General features: G+C 30.8%; 1 protein-coding gene across 1 annotated transcript; it reads left to right on the forward strand.

Annotated features, from left to right (window-relative positions):
- The first annotated feature begins 787 nt into the window (after positions 1-787).
- Positions 788-3,806, forward strand: LOC114723797 (zinc finger protein ZOP1-like). Its single transcript, XM_028910034.1, has 5 exons — positions 788-1,003; positions 1,469-1,669; positions 2,264-2,351; positions 2,858-2,953; positions 3,085-3,806. The coding sequence occupies exons 1-5, from the start codon at positions 995-997 to the stop codon at positions 3,450-3,452; spliced, it is 762 nt and encodes a 253-aa protein (XP_028765867.1). The 5' UTR covers positions 788-994; the 3' UTR covers positions 3,453-3,806.
- Positions 3,807-14,098: the final 10,292 nt, after the last annotated feature.

Here is a 14,098-nt window from a genome sequence, read left to right on the forward strand (position 1 = left end):
GTCGGAGATTCCCAATCCTGCGCAGAACGGGGCTCATTTTAGCAGCGGCACGGCCGGGGACCTGAAGCCAATAGGCAAAGGAGAGCTTTTTTGGTGGGAATGCGGGGGATAGGCGTAAAGCCCAAAAGAAAGACATGGAAAAAAAAAAAAGCAATTGGGCCAGCTTGCTGGTAATCTAACTTACTGTTCTGAAGTCGGAACCTCTGAGATTTTCATAATCTCTATTTCCAGGACGAGAAGGTCAATGAACATTAGATAATTAGCTTCCCAAGATCTGTTGAAGGGACATATCCGACACACTAATGAGGTTCGAGTACGGCATCCCTCTTCTTATGTTTATTTCCTTTTTGGTCGAGAAAAAACTTATGTTCATTAACTTTCATATATTTATTCATTGTTAACAGTAAGTTCCATTAGAACATGTGGATTTTTCGCCAAAGGATTTTTTTACAGATCACTTATCATATAAATAAATAAATCTTGTTATTACTACTTTATACTGATTTTTATATTTTTAAATTTAGAATTTAATTTCTTTAATTCAATTTAGAAAAATATTTAAAGTATCTAAATTTTCTCTAAAAAGTAATTTGTGCCCCAAAAAGTGATAAAACCACCAAACAAGGCCACATGAGCTAAGAACAAAACCGAACCGGACATGATTAGAACAAGCCCAATTATAAGGGGACCATAAGCCCAACACCCTATCCATCAAATGAATGTGAACCTTGTGAGCTGTTCGGGACAAAAAGAAATGTAAAAGCATTACTCAAAAAAAAAAAAAACTGTAAAAGCAAACCTATGACGCTGAGGATGATGCTCTTCACAATCTATCTCCGATTCGAATTCTGAAGCCTGCGCGAGATAAATTTAACAAAACCCTACTGCCTCTGCTTCTTAATTTGTCCAATTGCCTTCATAAATCTTGGTGTCTGCTATTGTTACCCTCTTACTTTCCTCTCCAACTATTCGATTTGCAGCCCTAATTTTCACAATGACTGAGGTAAACTGCTTAATATATGCAATTTTTATAATTACTTTGATTTTCTTTCTCTAATATTATATCTTGATTTTGTATCAGTTTTCCCCCGTTCAAATCTTGTACCTTTAACATTATGACCCCCTAATTCTTGTAATTGGAAGGCCAGCTGATGCAAAATAGCCCAGGAAATATATAGTTTGGTTTTGTTCTGCCCAGTGGGCGGGAAGCCACTAAATTTACTTTAAACTTTTGTTGTCACAACTGTTTCAGTCATTGAGAGTTTATGGCCGTAAACTAATTTTCAAACTAATTTAATTAGCAAACGATAATATGCAACTACATATCCCTGATTATACAAATTCCTCGAGTGAGGTTTATTATGATAGCGCACTTATGGAGATGCATCATCTTGTTTGATTCTGCATGCCAAAGTTAGACTTATTTGTCATTGGTTGCTTTTGTTCATTACTCCTTTGCTGTTTTCAGTATTGGGTCAGCCAGGGGAACAAATGGTGTGACTTCTGCAAGATCTATATATCGAATAATCCAGCTAGTATTAGAAATCATGAACTCGGTCAACGTCATAAAGATAATGTTGCTAAGAGGCTCGATGCTATGAGAAAAGAAGGTGCTGCTAAGGAGAAAGAACAACAAGAAACTGCCCGTGCCCTGGAGCAAATTGAAGCAGTAAGACTCTGAGATTTTTATTCTTCATGTACAACATTGACGTTTCTTGTTCACTGTATAACAATAAATGAATGAAAATTCTTAGGACTTGCAAGGTTTAGCGGCAAGAAAATATTTCAATGTTTGCTTTCGATGCATTAGCTTTGTTTTTATAACAATGCTTGTCAGTTTGTCTATCAAATTCAGTTTTCAAAGAAATTGCATATTTGAAGTCATAATGATAATACTATGAATCAAACAAAGTTAATTAGTCCTATTAGGTCTTGCAGATTGAACCCTATGGTCTTATGCTTATAATTGATATATCCAGAGTTTTCTCTTTATAGTGCTATGGTCACCAGAGGTCCAGAATGCTCTTGTCATATTTTCAAGGCTATCCCCTTATCATTTGTACTTTGCATAAGAAACACAATCACACAGGTATCTGAGATTAATCGTTGGTGCACGACATATGGTGATTAGCATGTAATTTATTATTTCACCTCCATCTGTGTTCACCTATTCCAAAACAGCAATAAGAATATCCAGTGTTCATGCACACATTTTCAAATATGTTTCTAGTCAATATGGTTACGTCTTTATATTTTATCGCAGAAAGCACAGCGTAGCTATCAAAAGGATGTGGCGAAGTTTGAGGTAGCCAGAGAATCACGTGCACCAGATGTCCTAGGTGATGGTCAAGGTTGTAAGTAAAACTAATTATTCATCTTCCATGGTCTGAAGCAAGTTGTCATTTGAACCCTTCTTAGCTAGACCTAATACTTTTGGAAAGGACTCGTTGTGTTGACTCTGTTAATTGATCCATATTTTTGGAACTAGTTTACTTTTTCTTTATTTCTATACAACTCGAAAAGGCTAATCTGTCTTGCAAATCTTTTGGGGTTTGTTAATACTGTGCTCATAGGGGAGAAAAGGCTTGAGGGGAAAGATGATTCTGTCTTTGTCCAACGAAAAGCTTTCTTTGGATTTTAATCAATTGGATATGCCTAAATCTACTTTTAGTGTAATGCCTAATTGTCAACAAACTGTAATGAAGAAACACCAGTGTCATTGTATCTTGTATGACCTCTAAGTAGCTTTTGTGATATTTTGCCAAACTATACATTTAGCACTTGACCCACAGCGAACGTGTCATTCTGTCAGTGGTTTAGCATAATTGAAACTGACTCTTGCTGCCTGATTTTACAGAATGGGAGGTCGACAGCAGTTCGGGCTATTATTACCGTCAGACAAATGGTTTCTATTATGATCCAAAGTCAGGGTTCTACTATTCTGATGCCATAGGTACGCGTTGCACGCACTGTTGTTCCGTCTGTGTTTTGTGTTTGGTTTTGTCATTTTTCACGATGTGATTCGTGTGTGATGATATCACAACTGTATTGATAACCAGGTATTTACTCAGAAAATTGCTGCAGGCAAGTGGGTGACTCAAGAAGAGGCATATGCCTCACCTCACTTTTCTTCTAATTCTGGGCATAACGGACCCACTGTTAAAAAACCAACGTCAGCTTCACAATCCAAATCAGTTGAAGATAAATGCGCAAGTAAGTCTCAAAGTGGACCTGCACCTGGACCAGTACTGTCAACTGCTGTGAACCCGATGAGATCTACGAAAGCAGCCCCTTCCTCTCTTGCTGTGGGAAAGAGAAAGAGAGCTCCAGATGCAAAATCCAAGGTTATGTCCAAAGAAGAAAAAGCAGCTCTCAAGGCAAGAGAGGCTGCCAGGAAAAGAGTAGAAGAGAGGGAAAAACCCCTGCTTGGGCTGTACAGCAAGCCTTACTGACCATGGAGAATACTCTGAGCCGCTGGATTTTGATGGTTATAATTGTCGCATTAGAGTTCAGCTGGAATCTTCTTAGATAGCTAGAACCTACCCCTTCACCTATAAAATTACAATTACAAGTGAGCATATACAACTTTTGACAAGGTAGAGCACTATGATTCATGGTTGAAGTTGTGACCTTTATCCAGCCGAGGATGTGTCGTTTCTTCCTTTTAACTTGGGTTGTAATCGGTGAGGATGTTCTAGGGTGAGGAACGCCTTGTTAAAAGAACTGGTGAATTAGACAGAGTTTCGTGATGCACGTGCTTGGTTCAAGGCGAAATAAATTGTGGCAAGGTAATTTTGTTTTTGGAAGCCTACGAAGTGAGCAATGCATACATGAGCCTGCGTTAGGTCTTAGTAAAATCAAGTCACGATTAAAATGGATGTTCTCCACAAAGGAAATGACATGATGACATATCTTAGTGACATTTTTTCGAAAAAATAAAAATCAAAACAGGAAGGGAGCTCATGGCATTAACGAAATGTATAGCCTTTCCCGTAAGTTTTATTTATTTATTTATTTATTTATTTACGAGGTCCCATAAGATTTAATTGATGATGGCGTTCAATATTAGACGTATATGCTTATTAATATTCCAAGAGCAGGATTTATTAGAGGACTGTCAAGAATCTAGGGCGACAAAATGAATAAATTTCTCGTTGGTTCTGATAATAACACGTTTTTTTTTTTTTTTGTGGGGGGATGATATATCAAAGGTGAAGATGGATGAGAATGGCGAAAGAAGATGCAGTGCACGTTGTTTAGTTTTGAGAGTGTGAATGGAAGTAAGGGGGACCAGGAACAACATGCGGTCATGCTGCGTAGTTAGTAATGACTGAGTCGTCCTTCAATCATAAAGGTCAACCATTTCGGCTGACCAGGCTGACTTTTCGTGGTCACCTTACTTGTCCCCGATCCCTACTGCGGTGATAAATATTTGACTATGAAGTTATAATTTGATAATTTTTTTTGGATTAATTTTCATTCAATAGCCTGAAATACTTTCTCATATGTATCTAATACTCTAAAATATTTTTTAAGTACATTTAGCACGCTGAAATATTTTTTTTGGCTTAGTGCTTGATACACCAAAAAATATTTTTGCATACTGGACATAACTAAAAAGATACATCAAGGTATTGGATGTATCAAAAAATACTTTACAATACTAAATGCATCTGAAAAATATTTTAAGATGCTGAATACCTTATAAAATACTTTAGGGTAGTAGATAGATCAGAGAAAATATTTTGGCATCTTAAATTTTTGTAGCAAATTTCCTATTTTGTCTTCATCAATTACTTATTTTAATATTCAATATATTTATTATCTTATTTTTCAAATCATCATCTCTTTTCATCACATGTTCTCTCTCTTTCATAATTCTCTTTATTATAATAATTTTCTTATTCTTTTTCTTATACCCTCTTTCCTCCTATAAATAAAGATATTTTGGAAAAAGAACTTCTAATTTTTACATATTTATTGTCTTTAACTAACTTTTTGATCTACATAAGAAAGTTCTATGTTGTTTATAATAAGGGGTGGAGGGAGTAATGTTTATCAATAATTACTTCTCCTCTCCATGACCTCAAGTCAACTAGAAAAATTAATTAAAAGGTACTTATGGTATCAAATTTCTAAATAATTTATAAACTTTTTTAATTTTGTTCTTAACAAAAGCCAATATTGCATTAATTATAACAAATTGCTCAATGAAAAAGAAAAGAACAGATACTAAATGCGTTAGATATTTTCAAACTGGATTTATATTCTGGATTAAAACAAGCTTAGAAGAAATAACTCATATTATAGACATAAGATGCATACCATTTAAAATCACGTTTTAATGAGGAAAGTCATAAGTGTATGATTATCTTTAGTTTAGTTGAAATTTTAACAATAATATCACAATGATCTCCATAGAAGTTTAGTACTTGAACTTACAAGACATACTGATATGTAATTGATATCATACAACCATGTCCATAATTATCCTTTTTCTTTTTCTTTTTTAAAATATTATTCTTAGTTAAAGTTGCGTCTTTTTTAAAAAAGAAAAAATTACTCCTCTGGTAATTAATATAGAACTCAATTATTAAGTTGGTTTTGGTCCTAAATATAAGACTCATTGCTTATATTTATCGATTTTCTCTAAATTACCCCTATAGATACTCCCTCAACCATAATCAAGTAGAAGAGGAAGAAGGGGTATTAGGAAAGATGATTACAGTGTTTTAGGAAAAACGTGTCACATTTCTTATAATTAACTAACTTAGCTAACTTCCTTAACCTAATCAAATTAATTAAATGTGTCTTATATTAAGGACCGAATGAGTACTTTACTTTTTGGAGCAAGTGTGCCTAATGCAACCCGCTCTCCCCACAATAACACAGTTTTAAAAAATCAATTCAGAAGCAGATCAGGTGACAGACTAAATCTTTGGATGATGAAACAGTCAAATAATGCGTGTGAATTACAGGATAATGAGGTAGCAATCCAAGTTGATTATTAGAACCAACTAATTAAAAACCTGTGTTGGTGCTAAATGTAAGTCACTCGTAAGAAAAATTTTAGACCAAGTTACTTATAGTATATGTAATTCTCGTTTTTCAATCTTATCCATTATTTAATAATAATGAAATTTAAAAATTTTACCAATTTAATATATTTATTAATATGCAAAAATGTGTTACAAATGACCAACATACATGGTCATTTTTAGTCTCCCAACTTAATAAAAGACCAATTAATTGTTGGTACACGTTGGCAAAAAAAATTAATTATTGGTCCACGCACATTAAGTAGTGCGTTGGTCTTTATACTGAGTCTGAAAGGTTGACTCGCCGCAATAATTATCACTCATTTTATGCGGGGCTTTCTTTTTTACCCGTTCAATTTGAAATTGATGGAATCACCAACTTCCAAACCACTCGTTGAGACGGTGGGTTTAATAATATGAAACATGACCAACATTATATCTTAATCTCACTAATTAATCAACATCCAAGTGTTTAAATATATGTTGGCAATAAAAAAAGGAATAAATATATACATATAGCAATTTGGTACACAAACAGCTTTAAGGACAATCAGCCAACTCAAGATATAATGCTTTCTCATCGCGAGCGATTATGATTGTGAAACAAAGGATATAATTATATACTAATAAATTATTAGACAAATCGTTAGTATAATTAAGTATAAAAGCAGTTATTCAATTAATAAGGTATCAAAGTATGTTAATTTTTTAAATTAATTAATAAACTCTGGCCAAAAAAATCAATTAATAAACACTTGCTTTGAAAGTATAACTAATGATTTCTGGAACTTACAGTGAGTTAGAAGTAAAATAGTCCGACAATTGGGAAAAATGATGCAACCCCTTATATTCTTTAATCAAAAAAGTTCTAATACAACTGTTTGATGTCATAAGTGTTATTTGAGTTAATTGATTATAGTTCTATCAATATAACCTTGTTATTTAAAGGACTTAAGATCTTAACCATAATTAAGAACAACTAAATCCTCTCTACGTAGCCAAATAATATATTCCTCTGGTCCTATTTATAGGACAAAGATATAAGGTGTTTCTTGGTCCTATTTGTTAAGTCATTTCACTAAATTTTTATCACGAATATACTATATTGTTCTTTATTTATTATAGTGTACATAGTTATTTTTTTTTTAAAAGTATGTATATTAAATAAGGATAAAATTAAAAAGTGGCTATATTTTAATGGAGAATTATAATGAGGTCCCAATAATAAAAAAATTACCAAACAAGTATAAGAAGTTGCCATTTTTTACTTTAAAACTTGTCATTACTAACTGCTTAAGTTATTATTGGAACTTTTTAGTAATTATGTTTCTTATTTGGGACTTGATTGTATTCTTCTTATTTTAATTGAGAGTTAACACAGTTTAAAATTTTTATTGACCTACGTAATACATATTAAAAGTACCTTATAAATAGAATTAAACAAGTACGATACAATTTTAATTTGTAGAAAAGATGGCTATAATAATAAGCATGACTTGATAGCTAATACTATGATGTTGTATGTAAGTTACTATCTCTTATTCTTAATATAAGAGTTATATAACTAAATTATAAATGTTAAAAAAATTAGATAAATTAGTTCTTTATAATAAATGAATATTCTCTTTTCTAAAATACTCTAATTAATCGTGTACAGAAAAATTACTCTTTGAGAGAAACTCCTTAACATGCATAATCATCGTTGAGATTACCTCAAAGTAAATTAGGTAAATATCAAGACAAAATAAATTAATATCTTTTATTTAAATCAAATTGAAATTTTAATTAAAGCTTATATTAAAAACGGGAGGTAGTATATTTAAAAAAAAAAAAAAGACGGTTAAGTGGCAATAACTTAAAAGTGTAGGAAAATTTAATACCCAACCTCATATTTACATAAAAGTTTTCATATTACCAAATCATAAGCAATTAAGTATATTACAAAATTGTAGGAGATGCAATGAACGAATAAAGGAAAAACTAGGGAAGCATGACATTATTGCAATAGTGTGCATGTAGGACTGCCCTCCGATATACACGGCACACGCACACAAATGTAGGCACATACTCATTATGAAGGTCTAAGGGGTCCTCTTTTGCCTTATTTTTTGGGGAAATCACAAATAAAGACCCTTGAATTAGCAAAATCACTCTATGGTCACCTGAATATGCTAAATTACTATGAGGGACCTGGTCTCAAATTGTAATTATGAAATCATGGTCAAATTACCAAAATACCCCTCTTTAATTTTTTTTTTTAAAAAGAAAGCCACTCCTCACCGGAATCCGGCCACCGGCCGCCGGACGCTGGGGTCCGGCCGCCGGAGCTCCGGCGCCGGCGGCCGCTTCCGGCGGTCTTCCTTTGTTTTTTTTTAAACTGTTTTTTTTTTTTTAAATTGGGGGGAAGTGAGGTTGGGGGGATTTGATCCCCCAACCTAATGCTTCCCAAAATAAGGAATGACCATTGAGCCAACAAATTTTTGTTAACATTATGATGCAAAAAAAAATATAAGTTAACTCATTTACTCTTGTTCCAGGTGATAACAACAATACATTTGGAAATAACAAGTTCTGATTGTAAAATAACACGTCTGGAATAAAAATTTAACAATATGTTTTTTTTATAACAATAAATTTTGTTGCAGGCAATAACAACAATACATTTAAAAATAACAAGTTCTGATTATAAAATAACAAGTTTGGGATTAAAATTTAACAACACGTTTTTTTTTATAACAACACACTTTATTTCAAGTGATAACAACAATACATTTAAAAATAACAAGTTCTGATTATAAAATAATAAGTCTGGGATTAAAATTTAACAACATGTTTTTTTATAACAACACACTTTGTTTCAAGTGATAACAACAATACATTTGGAAATAACAAGTTCTAATTATAAAATAACAAGTCTGGAATTAAAATTCAACAGCACCTTTTTTTTATAACAATTAATTATTTTATACTTTTAGAAAATAAATTATTTATAACTTATAAAAAGTACTTGTAATCTATTTAATTTGCTAAAAAAATAATTTTTATCTCTAATTTATAATCAGAACTTGAAGTATAATTTTTTATAGATTAAAAATACTTTTTTATTGTTCAAATTTTTAAATAAAATTTAGGGAAAATGGCAACACACTTTTTTAATTTTTTTAAAAAATTTTTTAATCTATATATCTATACAACTTATTATAAATCAAACTACTTCTTATAAATTATAAATAGTACAATTTATTGTGGATTAAAAATACTTTTTGACTGCTTAAATTTATAAATGAAATTTATCTCTAATTTATAATTAAAAATACTATTTTATTCTTTAAATATAAAAACTATTTTTAATATTTAAAGAATGAAATGATATAAAATTTATACTATGATTAATAAATAAAAAATGCCTTATTATAAATACTTTATAATTTATAAGAAGTAGTTTGATTTATAATGAGTTGTATAGATATACAGATTAAAAAGTATTTTTTTAGAGAAATAAATATATTAAAAATATTTTTTATAAGTTATAAATAATTTATTTTTTAAAAGTATAAAATAATTAATTGTTATAAAAAAACGTGTTGTTAAATTTTAATCCTAGACTTATTATCTTATAATCAGAACTTGTTATTTTTAAATGTATTGTTGTTATCACTTGAAACAAAGTGTATTGTTATAAAAAAAACGTGTTATTAAATTTTAATCCCAAACTTGTTATGTATAATCAGAACTTGTTATTTTTAAATGTATTGTTGTTATTACCTGCAACAAAATTTATTGTTATAAAAAAACATATTGTTAAATTTTTATTCCAGACATGTTATTTTACAATCAGAACTTGTTATTTCCAAATGTATTGTTGTTATCACTTGAAACAAAGTGTATTGTTATAAAAAAAACGTGTTATTAAATTTTAATCCCAAACTTGTTATTGTATAATCAGAACTTGTTATTTTTAAATGTATTGTTGTTATTGCCTGCAACAAAATTTATTGTTATAAAAAAAACATATTGTTAAATTTTTATTCCAGACGTGTTATTTTACAATCAGAACTTGTTATTTCTAAATGTATTGTTGTTATCACCTGGAACAAGAGTAAATGAGTTAACTTATATTTTTTTTTGCATCATAATGTTAACAAAAATTTGTTGGCTCAATGGTCATTCCTTATTTTGGGAAGCATTAGGTTGGGGGATCAAATCCCCCCAACCTCACTTCCCCCCAATTTAAAAAAAAACAGTTTCAAAAAAAAAAAAAGGAAGACCGCCGGAAGCGGCCGCCGGCGCCGGAGCTCCGGCGGCCGGACCCCAGCGTCCGGCCGCCGACAGTGGCCGGAAGCGGCCGCCGGAGCTCCGGCGCCGGTGGCCGGATTCCGGTGAGGAGTGGCTTTCTTTTTAAAAAAAAAAATTTAAAGAGGGGTATTTTGGTAATTTGACCATGATTTCATAATTACAATTTGAGACCAGGTCCCTCATAGTAATTTAGCATATTCAGGTGACCATAGAGTGATTTTGCTAATTCAAGGGTCTTTATTTGTGATTTCCCCTTATTTTTTCATTACAACACCCCCCCCCGGGCCACCATTTTTCAAAAAGATGATGACCACGTGCACACCACCGACCTTACCCCCTCTCTCTTTTATTTATTTTTTCCATGCGTGACATAAAACTCTGTCATTTTAGTTAACAAATTAAAATCAAATAATATGAAATATCTACGCAATATTATTCCTAAGTTAAGAAATTAGGAAGAGGCTCAGTGCATTAATTACGATTATACATTGATACACAGATGGATGGCATCAGTGGTTATGCACTGAGAAGGAGAGAGGAGTGGGTCATGTGGGGGACAAATTTCTAGTTTATCAAGGAAAGCAATTGCCAATTGTGTCTCATCATTGACGTGACCTTTTTTTTAAAATTATTTTCTAATTACTTTCAATAAGGAATGGGCCTCTTTTCCCCCACTTTATTCACTGCCTTTCCTTTGATTTAGGGACAATCTACATGTTTATTAGTATTTTTTGGATAAAAACAATGACTAACAGTGGAAAAACACTTTGGCCCAAAAAAAGAAAAAAACAGTGAATAAATACAAGCAATGGATGCCGACGGGATAAGGAATTATGTTTGGCAATGTAACTCATATTTGAGCTGGTGGGAACATACCCCCTTGTGTCCAAAATATAAGAAATATTCCCAAGAAATATTTTCATCCAAAATATAAAAGGTTGACATATTAACTATTGATAACTGTTCACTTTATCTTGTTATAAGGATGAGCGAGATAGTAGAATTTTCCATTCAATTTAAAAATAGATAACTTGTATCAGTTTAAAAAATATTTAAGTCTGGTCAAAAAGTAAAATATATTTAATGATTAAATTAAATTTTTTAAAAGAAACTTAACTAACGTTTTATATTATATTATAGATTAAAAGGAGTATATTTTTGCACTTGATTACCTTGTGTTTTGGGTTTAACCCAGTTGTATTTAATTTGATATAAAATCAAATACTGGGTATTTTACTGAAAAAATACAATAGTACTATATTTTACATATTGCAGCATTATCTCTCTATTTGACTCTATATATACAAATAATTAATTAATTTGTGAAAATAAGGAAAACTAATTAAGAATATTTGTGTCACAAAATGTATTTTAGTTTCAAAAATACTCTCAATTAATTTGAGAACGAACTTCTACAAAAAAAAAAAAGGTATTTGATAACACTCGTTAAACTAATCTACTTTATATTATGAAGGACTTTTTAATAAATAAAATATGTAATGAGTAGTTAGATATAGATGTGAAATATTTCACCCTGATGAATACATCATCCCCTTATCAATATATATATATATATATATATATATATATTATGTAACAGGATAATACATATGGCCTTCTTTTTTTGACCAGTTAAATATGATTTTCTTTGATTTAGCTGTGATTAACTTAATTAATTGACCTTTTGATCAGATATCTTTATGAACTTTTTATTTTTAGAGGCCTTCTTAATTATATAAAAAGCATGGGGGCAAGCCACATGGTTAGGGCCTTTAAGATTTTCTGATTACCGCAAGAGTGTCAACCACCATCATTACTGTCGGTACTGATTGACAAATTATCCTCTATTTAAATATTTAATCACTTGAAAATACTTATAAAATATTTATAATACTCTTTTAAAAAAAAACTAATACCCTAATATATAAATTAAGAAAAAGGTCTTATTCATAGTTTGTTTTATTTTATCTTTCTTCTAGTACTCTGCAGGGGGCCGACTTCACAAGTTTTAAATTTTTAAATATTTCATCCTCTTGAATATAAATCACATAAAATTAAAAAAAAATTATTATCCATGTTAAAAAAATAGATTATTTCGTACGTGCTTAGAGTAATATATTTATCGTTATATTTTTATAAAATTTAAAGAATTCAAAGGATATATCATTGTACTCGGCTTTTATTCACTGTAGGTGTTGGTATGTCTTATGCAACAACGATCTTTTAACACTGTACAGCATCATCATTCCACAGCCTAATCATTATACTACAAAAGTTGCCATCTTTTCTTTCCTATCTTCCTTTTATTTATTTGTTTGTTTGCTTTCAAATTCTTTCTTCGATTCTCTCTTCTAAGCTTGTATGTTCTCTCCATCTTTAAATTTATATACCATTTTAGGTTTGCATTTGATCTGATTTGATGTTTCAAATACTTAGACGTTCAAATATTCTATAGGGGAAAAAAAGAATAACATGCAGTTTAAGTAGTAGAATTTCGTTAACGGATTCCATGATGAGATTATTCTTTTTAATTGATTTCATAAATATAGTACTCCTCCTGTTCTAAATATAAGACCCTTTCTGTAATGTAAATTATACTGCAGAAAGGATATTATATTCACGGTCGGATCAAGGGTATTTTATATTACATGCTGATAATTTTATAATATTAAATCATACCAAACTTTTGAACTAGTCATACATTTCACACATGCATGTCTTAATTAATGAGAAGAGTATGAAACAGACATATGCGGAAAATGCAAATTACTCATTTGTTGTGGTTGGACGGCGACCAGCATCCTTTGTCAGTTTGTTTTCCCCCTTCCAAGCAACTTATGCATACTTCACAAATGCTCGCTACAACATTAATATTAACTTGCTTAATTATATGCTCCTCTGTTTTTATTTATAGGATAAAGAGAAGACTTTTTTTTAATCCTGTAGAGAGATTTTTTATATAAATATATAATTTTATCCATCATTTATTATTATACTGTTTTATTTACATAAGACATAGTGTATATTAAATAGAGATAAAATTAATAAATTTTAAATGAAAATTAATAAAATTTAATTTTTTTATTATATATAAAAAGTATTAGAAGTGATTTATAAACAAGATAAAAAGAACGTTTAATTAATTATCCAACTTGAATACTCTCAAATCCACCTAACACATTGTCTCCCCTGGCCAATAAATAAAATTACCAACTGAAAGTACGTACCCATTTGAAATATCACCCACTTAAGTTTTGTGATTGCCGGTTTGCTGCTACTGCTTTCGACTTTTCATTCAATTTGTGGAAGCAACGTGTTGGATGTGACAGAAATGGCTAGTTTCTCAACAAAGTGATGATAACGTTAGAATTTTTGGAAAGAGAAGTGCTCATGTTCATTGTCCCAACAATACTCTAAATAGAATATTAGCTATTGTCAATATATTTTTATTGGTGTATGCGGGAGGTTTTGATTTCGAATCGTTCTCTGTATACAGAGTGAATTCGGCAACAAAAGATCTGATCTTTATCCTCACTTGCATGAGATATTAATTTCTGCTACCAAGAAGTCTCCCCAAATAGATACTTCAAATTTCATAAATATTTTAGAGAATGGATATATATATATATATATATGGTGGTATTTCTAAGAGTTGAGATATACCTTTTTTTTTTTTTCACAGACTAATATAGGTGATAATAGGTACATTATCTCATGGGAAAATTATACAGTATGATTTTCACGCTCGCTCTCTCTTTCGCCAG

The sequence above is a fragment of the Neltuma alba genome, unplaced genomic scaffold (assembly GCF_004799145.2).
Source record: "Neltuma alba isolate B1F8T4 unplaced genomic scaffold, ASM479914v2 tig00012154_pilon, whole genome shotgun sequence".
NCBI lineage: Eukaryota > Viridiplantae > Streptophyta > Magnoliopsida > Fabales > Fabaceae > Neltuma > Neltuma alba.